General features: G+C 39.5%; 1 protein-coding gene across 5 annotated transcripts in view; it reads right to left on the bottom strand.

The window, feature by feature from the left end:
* Window positions 1-19,329, bottom strand: part of ARHGEF7 (Rho guanine nucleotide exchange factor 7) — a 321,655-nt gene that overhangs the window by 129,189 nt on the left and 173,137 nt on the right. For all 5 annotated transcript variants that reach the window (XM_036756507.1, XM_036756511.1, XM_036756508.1 and 2 more), the window contains one exon: window positions 11,718-11,806. In XM_036756507.1, the coding sequence (XP_036612402.1) occupies window positions 11,718-11,806 (89 nt within the window). The remainder of the gene's footprint in view (window positions 1-11,717; window positions 11,807-19,329) is intronic.

The raw sequence follows: 19,329 nt of genomic DNA, 5'->3' as shown, positions 1-19,329 counted from the left end.
CTTCTCTGATAAAGGGCTCATTTCTAAGACAGATAAAGGAACTGATTCAAATTTATAAGAATAAGAGCCATTCCCCAATAGATAAATGGTTAAAGGATAGGAATAAGCAATTTTCAGAGGAAGAAATAAAAGCTTTCAAGAACTATGGGGGGGAAGCTCCAAATCACTAATAATTAGAAAAATGCAAATTAAAGGAATTATTAAGTTCTTCCTCACACCTAACAGATTGACAAAGTTTACCAAAAAAGGAAAATAAATGCTGGAGGGAATATAAGAATTAAGACACTACTGATAGAATTGTGAATTAGTGCAGCCATTCTAAAAAGCATTTTTGAACTATACCCCAAAATTCATTAATCTGTGCATACCCACTGACCCAGTGATATCACTATTGAGCCTAAGCTTCAAAGAGATAAAAGAAAGAGGAAAAGGACCCATATGTACAAAAAATATAGCAGCCCCTTTTGGAGTGGCAAAGAACTGGAAATTAAATGGGTACTCACCAACTAGGAAATGAATGAACAAATTATTATGTGAATATATTCACATATATAACATAGTAGGATGTCATTCTACTGTAAGAAATGACAGAAGAGGATCCAGAGAAACCTCAGAAAACTTGGATGAACTGATGCAAAGTGAGGAGAATCTAGACAATAATTTATACAATAGCAACATTATAAACAACTTTAAAATACTTAAGAACCAAATGGTACCAACATGCGATCCAGCTCTTGAGAGGTAATGAAGTCAAGCTAGAAAAGAAATATATTTTCATGCACCAGCCAATGGGGGAATTATTTTTTTTTTGCTTGATTGTGTATACATGTCAAAAGGGCTTTGTTTGTTTTTGTTTTTCCAATGGGGTTGGGATAGCAGGAGGAAAAGGAGGTTGGGATAGCACCCCTCTCCTGCAAAGAAGAGAGAGAGGAGAAAGAGAGAGAGAGAGAGAGAGAGAGAGAGAGAGAGAGAGAGAGAGAGAGAGAGAGAGATTATGGCTACTAATGACTGCTAATGGCTGCCCTCATGATTGTTAGAACTGAACAGGTTGACTTAGCTATACTATGAGTTTGTTTTGGGGAAGACCCTAGCAGGAGGTCAGAGAGGTTTTGGGATGGTAAAGCTCCAGGCTGTTATATGGTGTTTTAAGTTCCTTGCTGTTATGATAAAGTAAACTAACTGGCTGTGGGAGCTGAACATTTGGTTATGAGATATGATTTTCTGGTGTCTGAATAAATGTTATACTTCTTTTACCTTCCTTATAGAGAGTCTCTTATACCTTGTGATACAGAACTACACAGGCATATTCACGATTATCATTGATGTTGTGTTTATTGCCTTACTGTTACAGCCTGCTCCTCTCCAACTATCTTCATGCCATTTAAGGCTCTCCACCTCCTATTGTGAGGTCCAGTACTCTGGCACTGCAGACTGGTGACCCTGTGATCCTGATTGGGGAGAGTTTTTTATAAAGAGCCAGGCACAGACCCACTACACTGATGGATACTCCCCCAGCTACCTTTATGCCATTCTTTCTTGGTTGAAACTTGATTCTCCTGGTCTTTCTCTGAGGTCCTGCTTTTTCCTGTTGGTAAGAATTCCCAGGAACTAGAATGACCTCCCCATACTGCCTGCTCCTCTGCAGCCACCTTCATGTCACACTGTCATCTGCATGCTACTCATCTACTCCTACTCTAGCTTTTGGAAAGGTAGTCAAATCAACAATATCATTCCTCAAATAAAGTATTTCAATCAACTGCCCTATATCACCACTCAGCATCTCTGTGACTTCCTACTCTAAAATACCCCTAATGGGCCACTACTCCTTTAAATGTGCTGTCATCCCTTATTAGAATTCCTTGAGGGGTGAGACTTTTTTCTTTTTACATCCCCATTGTTTATTACTGTGCCTGGCACATAGAAAGCACTTAATAATTTTTTTTCATTCATTCATTCTATCTTTCACACAGCTGCCAAAATGGTCTTCCTTAAATTTAGCAGACCTAATTAATCTCACTCTCCTTTTCACCCAACCCAAGTGGCTCCCTTCTACCTCCAGAATAAAATGCATATTCCTCTGCTTAGCTTTTGAAACCTCTCACCAGCTGTCCCCAAGCTCTTTCCAGCCTTACTGACTCTGACTCTGCATCCCATCCTTTGGGACCCAGACTAGCCTTCTCTCTGTTCCTCGTACATGGCATCTGATATCTCTCTACCTCTGTACAAAAAGGCACCTTCTCTTTCCTTCTACCTTAGAGAATCCCTCTCTTCCTTCAAGACACATCTCAAGAAACATATTCCACATGAAGTTTCTCCTGATGCAAAGTCTTCCTTCTCTAACATATTTTATATTTATTTGTACGTATTCTCTTTATATTTATTCTTTTCTTATTTGTATGCACTTGAGATATAGAAGGCATTTAATAAATGCTTGTTGATTAATTTCATAACTACAAACCTGCCTTCAACAGAAATATGTAAATATGATGAAGGGGATTGAGAGTGGGGAAATATGATGAGTTGTTTTGGACATGATAAGTTTGAGATGCTTAAGGAACATCCGGGTAGAGTTTCTCAGCAGGCATCTGGTGATTCAGAACTCAGGAGAGAGATGAGGAGAGCTGATGAGATACCCAAGAGAGAAAGTCTAGAATGAGAAAAGAAGTGAGCCAGGTAAAAGTCTTGAGGGTACCCATATCACTGGGTGGGAAAATGGCAATGACGGTACAGAAAACTGAAAAAAGAATGGTCAAAATGATGGGAGAAGCAGTAGAGGACAGGATCAAAGAAACCAGTGGAAGGGAGAAGGAGGTGGCCAATAGTCAAAAAATGAAGGAAGTTCTGAGAAAGCAGTTAAGAGATTTATGGTACCCTTGAAAAGAATAGTTTCAGTCATGTTATTCTATACCAGGAGTCACTAAACTACCATCTGAAGGCCAAATCAAGACCAGCTGCCTCTTTCTATATTGCCCACAGTTAAGAATGGTTTTGACATGTTTAAAAATACAATAAAACTTTATTTTAAAATGTAAAAACCATGCTTAGCTTGTGGATAAAACAGACTGTTGGCCAAATTTGGCCTAGCAACCAGAGTTTGCTGACCCCTGTTCTATATCCTTATCCCCACTATCTTTCAGAGCAAACCTAAACTCATTATTCCAGTATTCAAAGCCATGTATGTTCTAGGACTAACTTACCGTCTAAACTTATCTCTTACCACTTGCTAACATGAACCCATTACTCCACCTTTTTGTTCCCTGAATACATTACATTTATTTCCAATGACATTTTTGCTCATGCAGCTCTTAACCAGTTTACTTAGCCACACCGACTCATCCATTAAGTCCCAGCTCACTGTCCCACTGATTCCACGAAACCTTCTTTAACAATTCTAGGCCATACCATCTCTCACTCTCAAGGTGCCACATCAGTACTCAATAGGACAGGGAACTCAGGATATACATTGTACGAGAAATATTTCAGCAGGCACTACTCCATCTTTGAACATCAAAGAAAACTATATAGAAACCAATATATGTAAAAATCTGGTCCTGGTACATCAGAAAAGAAACCAAAAACAAATGTACATTGAAATCCACAAAGGTTATGTTTTTGCCATGTCCATTAAAACACTAGGAAGAAAAATATTTCTATATTCAGACAGATTCTGTTAACTTCGAAACCAGTACAAAGAGTAAGATAATCATGGAGTAGGAGAGGTGTCAGTAACCACACTGGTTTAACCCCACTAGCAAGCCTGAGGTTTCTGGCTACAAGCAAGAATTTGCAATTAGAAATTTCAAGTTCTAGTCATATTACCGATGTCTATCTCACGGTATAAGCTGACACAATATATAGGTTAACTGGATTTTTTTTACATAAGTCTTGCACTTGTCATAGAGTTCTGCCACAGTGGCAAATCAATTAAAAAAAAAACCCTCCTACTTTCTGCTACATGATTAGCTACTAATAGGTAAAAACTTCTCTAACTGCATCTCTGCCAATTACAATTGCTAAAACAGATTTGGGGACAGAAGGAAGTGAGACAGCATATCATCTACAGGTTTATATGTGTATACACACACACACACACACACACACTCACTCACTCATACTCGTAAAACCTGGTTTAGACCTATGATTTCATCAGTATAGGGAACTAGAAGCACATAAACTCTCTTTACCAAAGGAGATGATAGGACAATTTATAATCTTAGTGCCCAAGTTACTGAGAGGTCAAACAAAAAAGTTACACTGCCAGAAGCAGGACTTCCTGACTCCAAGGCTGACTATCTATTACATCATTTTGCCCATTACCAATATCCAAAGCTGAAATCAAGGTGAAGAGGGTTCTGATCACACTCGATTGGGTATCCTACCCCACAGGAAAGAAGGAGGAAAAAGATAAAAAAGGGGGGATGACAGAAGGGAGGGCAGAGGGGGGAGGAGGTAATCAAAAACAAACACTTTCGAAAAGGGACAGGGTCAAGGGAGAAAATTCAATAAAGGGGGATAGGTTAGGAAGGAGCAAAATATAGTTAGTCTTTCACAACATGAGTATTGTGGAAGGGTTATACATAATGATACGCATGTGGCTATGTTGAATTGCGTGACTTCTTAGGGAGGGTGGGTGGGAAGGGAAGAGGGGAGAGAATTTGGAACTCAGAGTTTTAAAAACAGATGTTAAAAACAACAAAAAAAAAGTTTTTGCATGCAACTAGAAAATAAGATATACAGGCAATGGGGTGTAGAAATTTATCTTGCCCTACAAGAAAGGAAGGGAAAAGGGGATGGGAGGGGAGTGGGGTGACAGAAGGGAGGGCTGACTGGGGAACAGGGCAACCAGAATATATACCATCTTGGAGTGGGGGGGGAGGGTAGAAATGGGGAGAAAATTTGTAATTCAAACTCTTGTGAAAATCAATGCTGAAAACTAAATATATTAAATAAATTAAATTTGAATAATAATTAAAAAAAAGAAAGAAAAGGGTTCTGACACAAGTAATGGTACTAAAGAAATCCACCTCCATGGGAAAATCTTTTTTTTTAAGTACCACTTAATACCAAGGTTTTGAAATGTCAGATAACAGTTCTTAGCTACCAAGAGTTGGAAGCAATGGGATGAAGCACGCTTTAGAGTTTTCAGCATAAAAAGATTCAGAAGATCTGGGTCTCAGACATACCACAAACTAATTTAGTCAACTGCCCTCCCTGAGCCTCATTTTCCTCATCTGTAAAATGGGAAGATTGGATTAGATGACCTCTATTTTTTGCAATGCTATATCTTTGAGATTGTATTTATTTAAACTCCAGGGAATAGAAAAGTAGTAAAGGATTCTGAGTTTGGCCACAATCTCTAACCATAAAGAATAATCAATTTAATTAATTCCCACTTTGGATCCCTGTAGCAATTACCATCTCTAAAATTCATTTGGCAATTAATCATGTACACCTCTTATACTATTTCCTTCAACTATTCCTTAAATGTTTTATTGTTATATAAATTGGGGTGTGTGTGTGTATGTGTGTGTGTGTGTGTGTGTGTGTGTGTGTGTGTGTACAGAACTATATGTAAGTTCCTTGAGAAGAAATAGCATGTTATGCTATGGATATGATCAATCAAAGGAGTTTAAACAAGAAGCTGTCTCAAAGATCATGTAGTCTAAAAACCCTGAGGAAAGTGAGGTCTAAAGGCTGAGAAAACTGAGTCCCAGATGGATGAAATGTTTTGTCAAAGTCGCAAAGGTAAGTAGTAAATAGCAGAGGCAGAAGAGGAATAAAGGGCTGCAGACTCCAAATTCAGGGCTCTTCCTATCCTGAACCTTTCCAGGATTTCCTGAAGAGCTAGTCAGGGAACTACCAAGATAATTATATTGCTTAGGAGCTTTTTGGTAATAAATCTTGTTCTAAATGTTCTGAGGTTTAGCCTTTTACCCTTCAACACAAATTTTCCAACGCTAGGCATATAATTATCCTCTCACCCTCAACCCAAAGAGGTTAAAGGCTGAACGAAACATCCCACATCCACAAAGTATTTGTAGCAGCACTTTATGCAGCAAGAACTTTCAAGTCGCAAAGAACTTGAAACCAAACACATGTCCATGATTGGGACATGGCTCAATAAATTACCATGCTTGAATGCCATGTAATATAGAAATTTCATAAGAAATAATTTAGAGGAGCAAGTAGGTGACACAGTGAGTAGAGCACTGGCCCTGGGGTCAGGAGGACCTGAGTTCAAATCCAGCCTCAGACACTTGACACACTTACTAGCTGTGGGACCTCGGGCAAGCCAATTAACCCCAATTGCCCTGCCTTCCCCCCTCCAAAAAAAAGACATAATTTGGAGAACTATGGGAAAAAAAAAGGAAATGAGTGAAAGCACAGCTCTAGCACTACCTTCTACACAAAGTCTAGTCTGAACCCAAATGTCAGACTCTCTCTTCTCTAACTGCCCTGTATTTATTCTGTATATATCTATTTTATATGTACTTATATATATACATATATTATCTCTTCATCTGCAATCTACTGTCCCTTCAAGATCCTGTATCTTGGACATCCTGACTAGCAGGCTAGCAACATACATGGCCTTTATTCTACCCATTCCTACCAATCCTAACAAAGTATTCATGTGCTAGGCACTGGATCAAATGAGGGAGAACATAAGGTGGGGGATGGGGACAGGAATGCACAACATACATTCGTATATATACACATATATATATACACAGACACATCAGAAATGTAAAACTAATAAATGCAGACACATACAAATTAGTTAAACACGAAGGAGTTTGGGAAGGAGGGAAGGCTTTAGCAGTTGAGGAGATCGGAAGATGGTACCTAATCTGCATCTTAAAGGAAAAGAGGGACTCTATCAGGTAGAAGTAAGGAGGGAATGCAAGCGTGGTGTGAGTTATACGTATGCCTTAGAAAGAAGATGGATTGTTGCACATGTGAAGCAGAGATAAGTCTAGTTTGATCGGATCCCAGATGATGGGAGGATCCAATATGACCAAAAAGATAGACTGGGGCCAGGGTGTGTAGGGCTTCAAAAGCTAAACAGAGTTTATATTATCTTTCTACAGACAGTAAGAAGCAATTGGAGCTGGTTGAATAGGGGAGTTCAAAGTCATGTCTTTGCTTAAAGCAAATTACTTTAGCTGCAAAGTGCAGAATGGAGTGGGACAGGTAGAGCCTTGAAGCAGGGGCCCAATAAGGAGGCTGTTGCACTGATGTAGGTGAGAGCTGATGAGGGTCTAAACTAAGGTGTAGCTGTGTGAATAGAGAGGAAAGCACATATACGAAAGATGTTGTGGATGCAGAAATTTCAAGACATGGAAACTGTCCAGAGACGGGGAGTAAGGGAAAGGGGGGGAGAGTCCAGGACAATGCTCGGGTTATGAAGCTGACGCACCGGAAGGAATATGCCTTCGACAGAAGTAGGGAAATTTTGGAAGAGGGGAGGGTTTAGGGAGAAGAGATGCGTTCAGTGTTGGGCATGCTGAGTTTAAGATATCTCTAGAACATTCAGTTTGAACTGTTCAATAAGCAATGAGTGATGTGGGTCTGAAGCTCAGTGGAGGGACTGGAGCTGGGAGGCAGATGTAGCAAGAGGCCATCACTAAACCCCAGGAAGCTAAAGAGGTTACTAAAAAGTACAGAGAGAAGGCCCAACCCAGAACTTCTAGAATATCCCCAGCTAGAAGCATGACATAAATAATGACACATCAAAGAAGACTGAAAAGGAGCATGCAAACAGGGAGGAAGAGGAGGAGGAAGAGGAAGAGGAGGAGGAGGAGGAGGAGGAGGAGGAGGAAGAGGAAGAGAAAGAGAAAGAGGAGGAGCAGGAGGATCAGCAGAGAGTAATATCAATAAACCCCAGGGAGGAAAGAATGGCCACCAACAGGACTCAGACAAGACCTTCGGATCTAGCAATGAGATCATTGAGAAATTCTGAAACCAGCAGCTTCAATTAAGGCATGAGATCAAAAGTCAAACTGCAAGAGGGTGAAGAGTCAGTGAGGGGAGAGGACGTAGAAGCAGCGAGTGTAGGTGACTTTCTCAAGAATTTTGGCTGAGAAAGGGAGGAGAGATAGAAGACAGCATGAGGGAAGGGTAAAGTGAAGTTTGATCCAGGTGGGCTCTAAAGTCTATGATAGGCTAAGTTGTCTCTCCTTTCTCTATTCCACCAACACTGAAACAAACAGCCAAGAGTGGCCTTGGCTGAGAGACCAGAGATCCTTGGGAATTCTCTTTCCCACTGTGTACCACAGTTCAAGCAACAACAAAACAAATGCTCCTTGAAGGCAAAAATATTTCCAGAGTCTAGCATAGTGCTTGGCACTTCATAAACATTTGCTGAATGACTAAACTGCAGAAAAATAACCTGGGAGCTATTGCTAAAAGTTGCCAAGACAGCTCTTTAGAATACAATGCCACATAGTTGAAAAGGAGGCAGTCCTTTTATTCCTTATAATTGGTTCTTATCTCACTCTCCACAGAACTGATTCAAACCTTCTCTTCCCTTTTCTAGTGCCCCGTTCCCTTCTCTCTCTCAGCTGAGGGCCTTGCCTCTTACCTTTCCAAAAAAACTGAGGCCATCCCCCAGGAGCTTCCTCTTCGCCCACTCTCTGCATCCCCAAATCCCCAGATACCATTTTCTGTTCATGGTTTCCTTCAAGTCTCAGCTGAAATCCCACCTTCTGCAAGAACCTTTCCTGATGCCTCTTAGTACCAAAAGCAGAGTAAAAAGAACTCCTCCCCAAACCTCCATTTAAAGAGGGCTGGGAAGACCAGCCAACTTTTCCATTCCCACCAGTTGCACTGCTTGGTTTGACTCCACCATCACTATGCTCTGAATACCCTCCTCTTCCCAATCCCTTTCAGCTTTATTTTGTATGTGGTCTTCCCCCCACCCTCCCTTAAATTATAAGATCCTGAAGGGCAGGGATTGTCTTTCTTTTCTTTCCTTTTTTTTTTTTAAATTTGTGTCCCTGGTGGTTAGCACAGTGCCTGCCACATAACAGGCACTCAGTAAATGTTTACTGTATTGCTAATGACTTCCCTCTGAAATTACCTATAATTTATCCTGTATGCATCTTGTTTGCACAAAGCTGTTTTCATGTTTTCTCTCCCATTAAACTGTGAGCTCCTAACATTAAGTACAGAGGAGGTGCCAAATAAATGCTTTATACTTGTCTCCTCTTTTCCTTCAGACCTGGATGAAGAGGTGGCTCTTCTCTTTGCCAAAGCCAAACCCTCTACCATGTGCATCTAATCTATGATCTTCTCAGCAGTTGATAGCCTCAATCATATTCTTTCTTTTTTCCTCTCCTTCCCTCCCTTTCAACTTTAACCCAAGAAAATGGTTCCTTCCTTACTGCCTTCACCGATGTCTGAGTCTTCCCTCTCAGAGGACAGGGGGGAATGCCTCATTAAATCTTACCATCTTTTCAAACTGTTCTGCTACATCTCTCCTCACTTTTTTTAGTCAAACTCCTTGAAAAGTATATCTACACTTAATCCCTCCACTCCCTTATTTTACAGACAAGGCAAATGAGACTCAGAGAGGCAAAGTTTTTTCCCTAAGATTACACAGGTTTAAATAGCAAAGCCAAGGTTCTTAGATATGAGGTTCTCTTATTTCAAGCATAAAATCACTCCAAAATCAGGGCTTCTCAATTACTCTGAAAGGAAAAGTTAGATATACCCTTAAGAATGGTATTTATAATGTAAAACTTGTTTGCCTACAAAATCATCTGTTGCAAAAAGTCTAAAGAAGACTAAAGGGTCATTGATTACACCTCAGTGCTGAAGTGGTTTTATAGAATGTTTAATTTAAGGGAGGAAGGGAGGAAAGGAGAGTGGAGGAGGAAAGAGAGAGACAGACAGACAGACACTAAGGAAAACATAGCTATCTAATTTTACAGAGACTCTAATGAGAGGCAGCATGGTGTAATAGTGTGTTGGCCTGAGAACTAGGAAGATCTGGGTTCAAGTCCTGCCTCACATAAGAGACCCTGCTCCAGAAGGGCAGGCCTGATAAGGAGCTGATCTCCACCTTAAAAGAGGCAGACAGAGCTCAGAGCTAGTACTAGTGGAGATCACTGGTCAGGTCTGGGAAAAAGAGGTCACTCAGACCTTGTACTCCTTTGTAAGAATCAAACAGAGCTGCCACCTACAGCTAGGACAAGTGAACTGGAAGAGAGAGGACAGGCTCTGGCCCCCACTTTTCCTGCAATGCCACCCACTGTCTAAGGTCTCAGACCTTGGCACCGGGAACCCACCTGGAAAAACTTTGTAGATCCCAGACCTCAAATGTCTGCTTTTATATTACTTTAGCAACCAGCAGTCGAGTAGACCAACATAGCAGGATAGTGGAGAAGCTCCAAAGAGGAAAGGGTCAAGAAGAGCAGCCATCAAAAGCAGCCCTGTCCACCAATGGCTTACCAAACAGGTTGACTCCGAAGGAGACAGATGACATTAAGGCCCACAATCCAGAGCTGGTAGTGGCCTGGAGCACAAATTCACTGCTCATGTGTCTCCTTCCTATAGTTTTGTAAGAATGTGTCCATGCTGCCCCAGGTTTACTGCATATATTGTTTAAAAAAAAACTGCATCCCAGGCTTATGAGTGGAATGTTATGTTACAATTATTTTTGTTTTGCATTCTGTTTAGCAACTGTTTCTGATTAATGGTTTCAACTCGGCTGATTTATTAAATGAAGAGCAAACAAGCAGGGCTCTGAAATAGTAGATGTTTACTTTCCCTCACCAGGTTTAGCCCTACATCTCAGAATGATTTGTTGCAGCATAGCCACACACCGGAAACCCCAAATCTGTCAGTGAGACCTTGGGTGAGAGAGCCAGCTTACGGTGAGAAAATAGGGAGCCAGAGCCACACCCTTATGCTATACCAGTAACCTGTCTTTTCATGGCTGAAAATTTCATTTTTTCTAAGACTGTTCAGTGCTAACCATGGCCAGTGCCTCCAAACTTTTTTTCCCCTGAGATATATATATGTCTGAGTTCTTTCATTTAGTAATCTCAAATCTTATTCACCAATTTGGCATCATCTCTTAAACTCACTTTCACAATGAAGTCACTAGGCATATCAAGGTATACTTTGATTTGATTAGAGAATCTTGTCAAGTTCTTTATGGAATTTTTTTACTACATCATTTTGCAAAAGATACTGGCATATAATTATCCTCATTGTGGTCTTTTCTGCTTAAGTTCATCATGAACGCTACAAAGCAATTTTTGGTAGCTTCGGGGCACAAAACGGAACCAATTTAACTGTCTACTTTCTTGTCTCTCTAAGGAGTATCTATGACTTATTCTCCATTTATCTATTTGTAATTTCTTTTAGTGAATCTATCAATATGATTATATAAAGTTACTGATCACTAAACACAAATTTCACAGTTCAAGCAGGCATAAATACACAAAGGATATTATAGGATGTTATATTGTAGGAGTGAATTCCTGATATAAGAATTTCTTCCACCAACATAAATCACAATTCATTTATGACAAGTTTCAATTATAAGTCAAAGAAGTGCTTTGGGGAACATGGGAGGCAAACAATTTTATGACATAAAATAGCCAAGAGATAACATAGTTTGAAAATAATATGATTTACCCTGAATATAATTACATTTTCAAATTTTAGTTTTGAATGTATTAAAAAATTTTTGATGGATTACTCACCACATTGTAATAGCTTTTGTTAATTGCAGATGTATCAAATCCTTTAGGAGGGCTCTTCAATGCTCCTGACTTGGGGGACACCGGCTTTTCTGAAATAGCAATGGGATACAATTTTACTGCTCAATACTAAATACCAAACTTCCTAATAAGAGCACAGTGGTGCTCTTCAGTTACTCAGAAGTCACTGACCTGACAACCACAACCACCCAGAATAGTCGTTAACCAAGAAATCAGCAAAAATGTCCAATAATTCTCCATATTAGATTTAGGCATGTTATTTAAACAATTTTAAGGGACTCTCTATGTAGCTCATGTGCTGCTGTGGCATCCCTGGAAGAGGGAGCCATGTGAAAATAGTGGGAAAAGCACTGAATTTGGAATTACATGAGCTAAGTTTAAATCCTGATTTCTTTCCCAACTACCTGCATGTTTTAAGTCAAGCCTCAATCTTTTTGGAACTCAGTTTACTGATTAAAATGGGCTGGACTAAATGTCCCCTAATGTTCCTTCCAAAGCTAAATTTGCCATTCTATGAGAAAGACCATTGATATATTGAATAGATTCCCTGTAGAGTAGATTCTCTCTGGGAGGATATGATTAAGCAAGTACAGGATGAGAAGACACAGTTAGATTGCAATCTTCTTTACTGGAGGGAATATACACATTAATAAGATCACAAGTCTCCTTTAGTAGTAATGAAAAAAAAAAGTGACCAACAAAATGAGAGACTAGACTTTTTCTCTAGTCCCCATTAATTCTCAAAAAAAAAAGGCCAACTAGCTAATAGCCTTATGAATTAACAGTGGAGAAGGCCAGACTTTTCTACACACATTGAGCACCCCTCCCCCACCAGCAGCCACAACCAATGGGATACATTCAGGGACTCCTTCCCTTCTGTAGTCACTGCCAGCACATCCCAGCCCCTGCCCTTTCCACAGGGTCCTACTGCAACAAGTATCAGACCTCAACTCTACTCAGCCATATGGGAAAGAGAAAAGGGGAGGCACAAGGAATTAGAAGGAAGAACTGTGCTTCCCTTTTGCTTGAGAAAGCTGCTAGTTTAGGAAACTCGAAAGCTACAGAAATTCTGATTGTACCATAGACCCTACCACCCTCCAATCATAACAAAAGCAGCAGATACAGATTCTACCCAATCAGTGAACTAATGATTAGCAGGAACTGGGAGCAGGGGTCCAGTGTGTACAAAAGAGGGCTGGAACATGAATGCAGCCAACATCAGAAAAAGAGAAATCATAACTCCTGAAGGCAACTGGCATAAGAGGACACAGAGCCAGAGAAGAGACTGCTATATGGCAAATGGGAAAAAAATGAAGAGGGACTAGAGGCATAAGTAGTCCACACGATCGGGAAATACACATTAATTTTTACCATGGGCCAATGCTATCCTTATTACTTCCCTTAAGAACTGATATTTCTAAGAGTGATAGGGAAAAAAAAGAAGAAAAATAGAAAAATAGCACAACAGAAAAAAAGGAGGGAGGAGACAAGATCTACAAGTTGGTTAGCAGAGGGAACTCAAACTTGGTACTTCTGAAGCTTTAACTCCCTGAGTGATACAAAGTAGGAATAAATAAGCACACAGGGTCTGAATCAAAGGAAAAAACATCTAAGAGAGAGAGGAATGCAAAGAAAATTCATGAAGAGAATAAGGCAAAAGAAACCCCTCTCTGGTGAAGAAAATGGAAAAAAACTAACAAAAGAAGTTGCAGAGGATGTGATACTTTGAATTAACCACTGAGAGGAGAAAACGGAGGAAAAAAGGGGGGAGAATTATATAACTAAATAAAAGGGGAAAATATGTTAATAAAAAGAGTGAGAGTAAACTTTGAAGAGCACAGAAAACTAAATTAACAAAATTGCAAAATAAAGTATCGTTTCAAAAAAAAAACAACCTGGAGAAATATAAAGAATTACCAGAACGTACTCCACACAATCATGTATCAACAAAACTAAAAACACAAAAGAGGATTACTTTCAGAAATATAAAACATCCAGACTAAAAGAACACCAAAAAATAGATTTTATATAATTCGGTCTCAGAAAAAGAAAAAAACTAGTTGTAAACTGTGAGGGAGACGGTATAGGTCAGAGGTGGTGCTCTGAGGCCACATATGACTTTCTAGATCCTTAGGTGCATGCAACTTTTTGACTGAGTCCAAGTTTAACAGAACAAATCCTTTTATTAGGGGGATTTGGTCTGTGAAGTTTGGTTTCAGTCAAAGGGCTGCACTTGAGAACCTAAAAGGCTAGGTTCCCCATCCCTGGTATAGGTAGAAGGGGTCACTTGTGGTTCTGGTAGATTTAAAGGAGAATTCTATCAAACTTTTAGCGAACACCACCAATTCTATATAAATTATCCTAGAAAACTAAGAATTGTGCCAAACTTATTTATTAGACACATATAGTTCTAATATCAAAAACAGAAAAGAAAAAAGTACAGGAGAACTATAAGTCAGTAAGATTAGTAAATACTGATTCAAAAATTTTAAATAAAATCCAGTCAGACAACAGCAATTCATCCAAGAAATCAGCAATACATGCCCTGATTTATATTCACAAATAATGGCCCTGCATTAAGGATGTTTAAAATATGTTTAGTATTTTCTGCTTAAGAAAGCAAAGGGTATTTATATAGTATATTTTATAAAGATTTTTATCCAAAATTGCTAAAAAAAAAAAAAATTTCCAGAGGTCCTGGTACTTAGAAGTTTCAGGGCAAGCTTCAATTAACTGGAAAATTCACTTACAGAACATTCACATTAAGTTAGTTCTTACATATAAATATTAAGAAATTCTTAAAATTTGTTTAAGTATGTCAGCAAGCGACAGAAAAACTGAGCTAAAGCAGAGTCTTACTTACATACTGAGCCTGTGAGCCTATGAGATAGTTATAAAACGACAGGCTCTTTAAAGTAAAATTTCTTTAACTGGACTTTATAAATTCAGAGTTTGCAGTTATTTAGGCTAGTGACTGAACTGGCAAGACTGCTAAGGATTCTTCACAAGGATCACTAAGCAAATTATTATGGTAATATTGCATATATGACTATAGGAAAAATGTTTAAGTGAAAAACATGTTTAAGAGAAAAACACTTTAAAACCAAACACTTAAAAAGTATCATTTATGTCAAGGCAGAGCCACTAAATGCTGATACAGAAGAAAGACAATCCCCTCCTGAGGGGAAGGGTAGGCTCTGAATCAGGAGGCATTTATAAAACAAGGCCAAACTAAGGTAACACTGGAGTTTCCCAGGAGTATCATAATCCAAGGAGCTAAGACAGAAGCAGAAAAGATATTCAGGCTTGGCAGTCAGTACCAGAAGGGAGCCATCTCCAGTCACCCGGATTTACATCTTGCTACTGCACCCAGATGGCTCCTGAAGAGAAAGTAAGGCTGGCGACTTAATTCACTTAATTCCAATTTGCTTGCAAGTTGTGGCATCAGCTTCCCAATACCGTGGTCGTCTTTGAGAACAAAGGGCAAACAACAACAGTAGCAGAATATAAGGATAATGACAACAACCTGAATTTATATAGCACCTAGGTTTAACAACAAGCTTTCTACCAACTCTGAAGTAGGTCATACAAATGCTGCTCCTCCTATTCTACAAAAGAAAAAGAATGAAATTCACTGAGGTGAAGTGACTGCCCCCCTTTATGCTGGCATATGGTAAGTAAGTCACAAACAAGCTTGCAATAGAAGTTGTTACACTAGTCCAGAAGAGAAGTGATTAAAATCAAATTACAACAGGCTTAGATGGAAGCCAGAAATTGGCTGCATAGGCAGAAATGAGAGATCAGTACCAATCAGAATGCAAGACAAAGTAGGGTGAAAGTGCTGACTACTCTCCAAAGGTGAGTCCATGCACTCGCTTGATCCTCCACCTTCAACCACAGTTCCACCCCTTGCCCCTGGCTCAGAAGCACCAATAGAGTCTAGGATCACTATGTCCTAGACACTAAAAGAAGAAAAAGAAATAATTACAATCCTACCTTCCAGGGGGCTAATACCTGGTAGGTGAGGAAATATTTACGTGACAGATCAGTAGAAAAAGACTAATATTGATAGGTGCTACAGTTTCAAGATCATGAACAAGCTGATGCTGAAGATAAGCTGGAAACAAGCACACCTTGGGCAGATGACCATGAACATCAGCTTGGAGTAGAAAAGACAATGGTGGATCTGGGAAACAATGAGGGGACCAATACATATGGAAAGACAAGTTCTTATGGAGGAAGTGCAGGCGAGAAGACTGACTACATGTGTTAGGGACAGAGGACCTTGAACGATAGTATCCTAAGAAGTTGGGACTTTATCCTACAGGCAGCAAGAAATTAATGGATGTTACCAATTTAATACAGCACATCCCCTAAGAAATGCTAACTAGACATTTTTTTTCCTTGAGGGGAATTAGACCTGGAGTAGGGAAGTCTGGGTAATTCCTTCTACAATTAAAGAGTTGTATGGGCACAGAGAAGTTAAAAAACTTACCAGGGTCATAAAGTCAGTGTGACAGGGGTAGAATTTGAACCCAGGTCTTCCTGACTTCAAATTCTATCCACTAATACCACATGCTCTCATTTAATTCAAGTAGTAGTAATTATTGTATTACTGGGAAATAATAAAACATCATCATTTTAATTTAGCTTCATTCATTCAATGACATATTCAGTAGAAATACTTTGTGGAATAATAAAACATCATCATTTTAATTTAGCTTCATTCATTCAATGACATATTCAGTAGAAATACCTTTGTGGCTTCTACCCCCAAACACTGTGGGAGCTACAGAAGTAAAATATAGTCCTTTCTCTTAAAGAATTTAAAATCTACATGGAAAGCTTGGAATATGAAGTTTATTATATATGCTAACAATTTTCACTAATTTAGACTGGCTTTTCCCCAACTGAGATTAGTGGGGCTTTGCTCTAACAGCTGTAGCCAGGAATTAAATAACTATTTGCACATATGACAGTATCAAGAATTCTTTGGTCACAGAGCATTCTTTCCAGTCACATTGCACACAGATGGCAGTCACAATCAGTAAAGTCATCTTCAAAAATGCAGGACAGTTAAAACAAAGCAGGCCTGGCCCTCCTTCCTCTTGAGGGAATGATATAAAAGGGCAGTTTTGCATAACTGCCCCTGTGGAGTAGTCCAATTTTCCTTAGGTACTTAAGAGAACAGAACCTACCCTGCCCAACTCCGTATTATCAGGATTCAGGTGTTGTTAGGCAGGCCCTAACTTCATATGTCCACATTAGGGATGGAGAAACAACACTTGAGAATAGCTTCCTCGCCCAAAGTAGCCACAGGAAGTCTTTTTGACTTCTCACTGTTGAGGCTTGAGACAGCTTGTTCCTCTTCATCTGTATGCTACCACTATAGATTCCTTGCTTCCTGAGACCCCACAATCTTCATTACAATTCCCACTTCTCAATGTCCACACACTTCCCCAATCCCACTCTTCACCTTTATTCTCAGGGCAGCAAGGTGGCACAGTGGATAAAGTGGCAGACCTGGAGGCAAGAGGACCTGAGTTCAAATGTGACTTCAATTACTAGCTGTGTGTGACCCTAGGCAAATCACTTAATCGGTCTCAGTTTCCTCATTTGTAAAATGAGGCTAACAACTAACCTCCCAGAGCTGCTGTAAGGATCAAACGATAGAATAATTGTAAAGCACTTCACATGGTGGCTGTCACACAGGAAGCACTATGTAAATGTTAACTATTATTATAAACATTAGTTATCATTACTCAGAGCTCCAATATAGCTTCCTCACCTGAGAACTCCTGCCCCCCACCAAGATTCTATCATGAAATGCTAAGAACAGCTCACCCCAAGTCTGGCTATTCTCTAAAACAGCAATTCGCAAACTCATGCCCACCCAAAAACTGCTCTGGTTTATGTGGATTATAGCTCTATCTACCTACCTATCTATCTTCACCATGTTTGAAATTTTAAAATCCATTTTGAAAATTTCTGACCTCAAGGACCCCCCTAAAAGGGCCTGGGGGACACCCAAGAGTCCCCAGAACACACTTCGTGAATTGCTCCTCTAAAACATAAATGATTCTTACTTCAGTTCTTTGTGAAGCAAAAGACCCATAATGACCACTTATATGAGCTTCATCTTTCCCTACAGGAATGACATTAAAAAAAAAAAAGGATAAAGGAGGGGAAAGAGGGGCCCTTTATATCCTGTTTCCTGTTGTGAGTAACTGGACAGGATGATGATGATGATGATGATGATGATGATGATGATGATGATGATGATGATGGTGATGGTGGTGGTGGTGGCGGCGGTGATGGTGATGGTGATGGTGATAATAGCTGACATTTACAGAACACTGTGAATCTGTATTCTCTTCTGTAATGCGGAAGGTGAGAAATCCAGGTTATCAGAAAGAGATGGTAGAGATGGAAAGTGAAAAATGAGACCTAGCAAAGAAGATGGCCCCTTCCAAAGTGGTTCCTCATAGTCAGGTAAAAGAATTCACCTACCTACTGTAAGGTACTCTGAATTGCAAATGCTGAGTGTCACAGATGAAATGGGGAGAATTTACTCTCAAGAGTGGAAAATAAAAAAAATATTTCTGTGCATGCTGGTCTATATTCTATAGGATTAATATACTAGGTTTTAGGTCAATTATGAGTTACACTGTAGGCTTTGCTAGAAGCCTCTTTTCCTTCTGATTATAGAATTCTGCCTGACTTTCTGCACAGTTCTAGTATGGGAAAACACTCTTAGATTTCTTGATCATTTTTTGGTCTGGAATGAATTTCAGTTTTTTATTTTTTTTAATTTATTTTTATTTTTAGTTTACAACAGACAGTTCTACATAATTTTAGTTCCAGATTTTATCCCCTCCCTCCCCAAGACAGCATGGAATTTCATATAACTACCACAAATGACTTCGCATTGAATTAATTTATACACTAGTCAAGTTGCGGAGAAGAATTACGACCAATGGAATGAATAATGAGAAAGAAGAAACAGAACCAAAAAAAAAAAAAAAACAAAAACAAAAACAAAAGAGAAGAGAAGAGAAAAAGGCGAGCATGAAGTGTGCCTCAATCTGCATTCAAACTTCATAGTTCTTTCTCTGGATGTAGATAGCATTCTCCATCGTGAGTCCTTTGGAGTTGTGCCTGCACCTTGTGTTGCTGAGAAGAGCGAAGTCTGTCAGGGTTGGTCCTCACGGAATCCATCTATCTGTGGTTGTGTACAATGTTCTCCTGGCTCTGCTCTGCTCACTCAGCATTATGTCATGTAGGTTTTTCCAGGTTGTTATGAAGTCCGTATCATCCCCATTTCTTAGGGGACAATAGTATTCCATTACCTTCATATACCACAGCTTGTTCAGCCAGTCCCCAATTGATGGGCATCCCTTTGATTTCCAATTCTTGGCTACCACAAAAAGAGCCGCTATAAATATTTTTGTACATATGGGTCCTTTTCCCGCTTGTGTGATTTCTTTGGGATACAACCCTAGAAGTGGTATTGCTGGGTCAAAGAGTATGAACATTTTTATAGCCCTTTGGGCATAGTTCTAAATTGCTCTCCAAAATGGCTGGATCAGCTCGC

This window comes from Trichosurus vulpecula, chromosome 4 (genome assembly GCF_011100635.1).
Source record: "Trichosurus vulpecula isolate mTriVul1 chromosome 4, mTriVul1.pri, whole genome shotgun sequence".
Classification (NCBI taxonomy): Eukaryota; Metazoa; Chordata; class Mammalia; order Diprotodontia; family Phalangeridae; genus Trichosurus; species Trichosurus vulpecula.
The sequence above is the reverse complement of the archived record's forward strand: the minus strand, read 5'-3'. Positions and strand labels throughout refer to the sequence as shown.